The sequence below is a fragment of the Vombatus ursinus genome, unplaced genomic scaffold (genome assembly GCF_900497805.2).
Source record: "Vombatus ursinus unplaced genomic scaffold, bare-nosed wombat genome assembly UNPS02012622.1, whole genome shotgun sequence".
NCBI classification, from domain to species: Eukaryota; Metazoa; Chordata; class Mammalia; order Diprotodontia; family Vombatidae; genus Vombatus; species Vombatus ursinus.
The window spans coordinates 59,605-64,632 of NW_020952400.1; the positions used below are offsets into that span (position 1 = coordinate 59,605).

The 5,028-nt window shown below is 48.5% G+C and overlaps 1 protein-coding gene across 1 annotated transcript; it reads right to left on the reverse strand.

The window, feature by feature from the left end:
* Positions 1-3,563: 3,563 nt before the first annotated feature.
* On the reverse strand, positions 3,564-4,523 carry LOC114040054 (olfactory receptor 6B2-like). The gene has a single exon (XM_027858036.1). The coding sequence runs from the start codon at positions 4,521-4,523 to the stop codon at positions 3,564-3,566; it is 960 nt and encodes a 319-aa protein (XP_027713837.1).
* Positions 4,524-5,028: the final 505 nt, after the last annotated feature.

Genomic DNA, 5,028 nt, shown 5'->3' on the forward strand with positions numbered 1-5,028 from the left:
CATGGGTTGGGTAATCTGCAACCCTTGATGGAGAAGAGGGGTAGAGAGAGTGGGGACCAAATGGGCTAGGGAGAGGAATCAGATCCTCCTGATTCCGAAAGGGAAGTGCCCTTCCTTTTTTCTCTGGAAACTGAGAATAGAGGACTGCCTACCCTCTGAGACTCACCAAGAAGGAAGCCACACTAGGTAATTACTACCAATAGAAACGAAAACCAGGCTCATGATTTCAGGGGCAAACAGAAAGAAAAAGGGTTACTATGAAACATATAGAGGAAAATGGCTCATAAAATATGCCTCCAGCTAGTCTCTACCAGCCACTTCCTTAGCTAATGTGATTGGTGGCTTTCTAATATACAGATACATCTGAAATGTGTTTTGCAAGATTACATAAGACTTAGGATGTGGACCACTCTCCAACAAGATAGCAATTTCTATCTTTGTGGAGAGTAGGAAGAGGTCCATGTTGGCACCAGCAGCAGCCTGGGGGGAGAGGGGCAGGTGGGATCCATGGGGAGGTGAGCTCTCCTTTACTCTCTTGTATATGCAAGCAGGGTTGGCTTGGCATGGCTTTGTGCATGCCCGTAACACCTAATATGAAAGCACCCTACTTTTGGGTAAGAGACAAACTGTGTTCCCCTATCATATGGGTAGCCTCTTTTGATTGGCTGTATAGCCAACCTGAGGCAGTTATCCTCTCTTTCCCACAGCGTCTGGAGATGGTGAAAAGCCAAATTCACCCACAGCATTGGTACCATGAACTGAACTGGTGAGGTGGAAAGGGCCACCTTCTCCTTCCACTTCCCCCATCTACTCCATGGCCCCAAGAAATGGGCTTTAGGGTTTGTTTTATTATTTCATTTGTCCTTTTTGGTGCTAGGTGCAGGGGGTGGAATCCCCACTGGACCCAGGAGCCCCAGCCATGAATTTAGGGAGCCAGGATTCTAGGATTGATGTTAGAGCCAGTCAACTCAGTAGGGAAGCCCTGAAATGCCAGGGTCCTGGGGACTCAAGCCCAAGGGAACTTTTGATTTGGGAGGTGAGTCTGTGCTATATTGGAACTGAGCTAATCTGTGAACCTAATTCTCTTCCCTTCCCCAGATATGAGGTGGTAGTGTAGGATATTGGGGGGAAGGGAGAATAAATTATGCCCCTAGGTGTTTAAGGAAGGATGTGTGTTTTTTTCTTATTATAACATTGAGGTAAATATTTCTTTATAAAAGCTAATCCAATTCTTAAGTGGTTAAATGGAACTGGATTGCAGGGGACCCCATAAAATTGAGAGAATCCATCATAGAGGTTTGGAGCCAATGGTAGAGAGACCCCTTCAGGGTACTGGAAAACCCTTGGGGAGGGGTGAGATGTCACATTCCTGGCTTCCAGGCAGTGAGCACCAGAGTAGTCACTGTTACACGCACAAGAGGTGTAGCAAGCTCAAGTTGTATCACACACCCAATACCTATAGTGGAGGGGTGCAGTGGCTTCCAACTCAAAGTGGTTTTCCTCGATCACTCTCTAGGGGAGGATACACTTAGCTCCCGCCCACCAAATGCTGATTACAGAGAGACTGTCAGGAATACCTAGTAAATAGTAATGAGAAATCAGAGAAAGTACACAGATTAGGGTAGCCCATAGACCATATTGGAGTCAACAGACCCTTTGACTTAGGAGGAAGGTTTAAGAAAACACAAAACAAACCAGAGCTACAGAGAATGGAGATAGGGAGGTGATGGAGCAAGGGTGCTGCGAGGCTCAAATGGGGTGATGTATGCAAAGCCCTTCAAAAATCTTTTTTTTTTTTTTTTAGTGAGGCAATCGGGGTTAAGTGACTTGCCCAAGGTCACACAGCTAGTACGTGTCAAGTGTTTGGTCTGAGGCCAGATTTGAACTCAGGTTCTCCTGACTTCAGGGCCGGGGCTCTATCCACTGTGCCACCTAGCTGCCCCCAAAAATCTTAAAAGGATATGTAAATAATGATTATGATTATTATCATCATTAGTCTATGGTCCCCAGAAGACAGCAAGGTGGTGCAGTGGAGAAAGCCACCTGCCTGGAGTCAGTCATCATCCTTAGTTCAAATCTGGCCTCAGACACTTATTAGCCATGTGACCCTGGTCAAGTCACTTAGCCCTGTTTGCCTCAGTTTCCTCATCTGCAAAATGAGCTGGAGAAGGAAATGGCAAAACACTCCGGTATCTCTGCCAAGAAAACCCCAAAATGGGGTCACAAAGAGCCAGACATGACTGAAATAGTTTCCAGGCCTCCAGACTGGTGATGACTTCATTTCCTGAGCCTTCTACTGCTCAGCTCAAGCAATGTGTATAGAACAAGATGGGGGTGTGTCACACACACTCTTTAATTTAAGATGCATTATTAACACTTTTTTAAGTGTGCTGTTATTGTTCAGTGATGTCTGACTCTTTGTGACCCCACTTCGGGTTTTCTTGGCAGAGATACCAGAGTGATTTGCCATTTCTGTCTCCAGTTCTTTTACAGATGAGGAAACTGAGGCAAACAGCATGAAGTGACTTGCCCAGGGTCACATGGCTAACAAGTGTCTGAGGTCAAATTTGAACCAAGGATGATGACTGACTCCAGGCAGGTGGCTTTATCCACTGCACCACCTTGCTGCCCCTTCTTAAGTCTAGACAATCAACAAAACAACTAATCAAATCAGATTTCAAAGGAGTTAGAGGCAGAGGTGGATTCTGCTCTTAGGCCTCTCTAAGGTTGCAAGCACAGGAATTCAGAACCACGGTGAGGGCTGGTTTCCTCATGTGTCTACATTTCTGGAGAGATCTCGAGTTTGCCATTCAAAAGTCCACACTTGCCCCTCAGAGACCTTTTGCAGCCTCCTTCTCTGAAGTGTTCATAAAATCTGAGGAGTTGTGTTTCAGGGAATCTGCCCCAGGTTTGTGTGGAAGTGGGATTGTATCTACACATTTTATGCAACATAAACCTCCTCAGAGCTGCCCCCTCTACCCCTTAGAACACTTGGAAAGCATTTACAATCATACTTGGCAAAACCAAAAACCAAACAAGGAGGATGAGTGCTTTATCAAAATGAATCAAGATTAACAATAAATACTCAGCACAGTGAACAGAGATCAGAAGCTCTGGGGAAATTCTCCAGCTTCAGACAAGAAAAGGGAAGAAGGAGCCCCTGCTCTGCGGGTGAGGGAAAGGTCTCTATTGATTGCTTATACATGGTAGCTCAAGGTGCATGTCAGGAGTGTTATAGAAAGGAAACTTTGTTCGGTTGCATGTTGGATTAGGTGGTCCTCAGGGGCCCTTCCAAGTCTGATGGTCTGGGAGGGTGCCCTGAGAATAATGGCAAGAGAGAAAGAAACCAAAGTTACCACCTAAGTGAAGACAATGGTCCACAGATGACAGCAAGGATGGAGAGAGGACAGACCAGAAATCTAACCCCATGTTCATCCCTGGCCCTTGACCCAACCCTTGCACACCTGTCACTTGTGTGCAGCACCACCAGGACCTCTATTATCACTATGGTTCTGCTAGTTAGCTAATGTGGATGAATTGGGGTCCTGGGTCACATAATGCCTCTAATAGTGGAGGGCTGGGTCCTCCCCTGGAGCCTGGGCCTTGACCAAGCTCTTTTTGAGGTTGCCCTTGAACTCCTTGTTCCTCAGGCAATAGATGAGAGGGTTCACAATTGGAGTCAGGACTGTGTAGATGGCCGAAATCAGCTTATTTGAGCTCCGAGAGTCAATGGCCTGGGGACGGACATACATGAAGATCATGGCTGTGTAGAAGATGACCACCACTGTGAGGTGGGAGGCACAGGTGGAGAATGCTTTCCAGCGGCCAGTGGAGGAGGGGATTCGCAGCACCGCCATGCAGATGTGTCCATAGGAGAGCATGGTAGAAATGAGTGGGAACACCAGGATGATGAAAGCCAAGACAAAGTCCACCAGCTCGGCTGTGGAGGAGTCCGTGCAAGCCAGTTTGAGGATGGGGGAGATGTCACAGAAAAAGTGGTTCATGACATTGGAGCCACAGAATGTGGCACTGGAGATGAAATAGACTTTAATCATGGAGATGGTGAAGCCACTGGCATAGGAGAAGGCCACTAGCCACACACAGAGGCCAGTGGTCATGATGACTGAGTAGCGCAAGGGGTGGCTGATAGCCACGTAGCGGTCATAGGCCATGGAGGCAAGGAGGACACACTCACTGCACACCAGAGAGCTGAAGAAGTAGAGCTGTGTCATGCAGCCCTCGAAGGAGATGCTCCTCCGCTGGAAGAGGAAGCTGTCCAGCATCTTGGGGAGGATGTCGGAGACGTACCACACTTCCAGGATGGATAGGCTTGCCAGAAAGTAGTACATGGGCTTGTGGAGGGCAGCACTGCTCCAGACCACGAGGATGATAGTGGCATTCTCTGCCAGGACAAAGAGATAAGCCAGGAGGGAAAGCAGAAACAGCAGGTACTGCAACCACGGGGCCGTGGGGAAGCCCACAAGGATGAATTCCCTGATGTGGGTCACATTCTCTCCCCTCATTCTGTGGTGGGGCCGAGGACGGCTGGGTCTGAAAAACACCACCTCGGACAGGGTGGGACCGAGGCAGAGAGATGCTCAGAGAGAAACCCTCCAGAGAGCCGCAGCCTTGTTCCCCTGACTCACACTGGCTCCTGCCAGCTCCCCGCCTAGACAGTCTCTTGGGGTACAAGGTCCCCCAGCCAGGACAGGCACAGCCTTGAAGGCCAGCTTTCCTCTACCCCCTGCCTCTCCTGACCTTGTGGCCAAGGAACAAAGCTGGGTCATAAAGCACCCGGAAGGGTAGCCCCCTGGGCAAATAGATCTGACTTCAAATCTGGGCTCCAGCACTGACTAGCTGGGTGACCCCACGCAGGTCACTTCACCCTGTTTGCCTTAATCCACCGGAGAAGGAAAAGGCGAGCCACTCCAATGTCTTTGCCAAGAAAACCCATGGACAGTATGGTCCATGTAGTCAAGAAGAATCAGGCATGACTGGGCAACAACAACCCTAATTTAAAGTACTATG

Bases quoted from the DNA above. Each gene is read 5' to 3' on its own strand.
- LOC114040054 (XM_027858036.1), bottom strand. From the start codon at position 4,523: ATGAGGGGAGAGAATGTGACCCACATCAGGGAATTCATCCTTGTGGGC.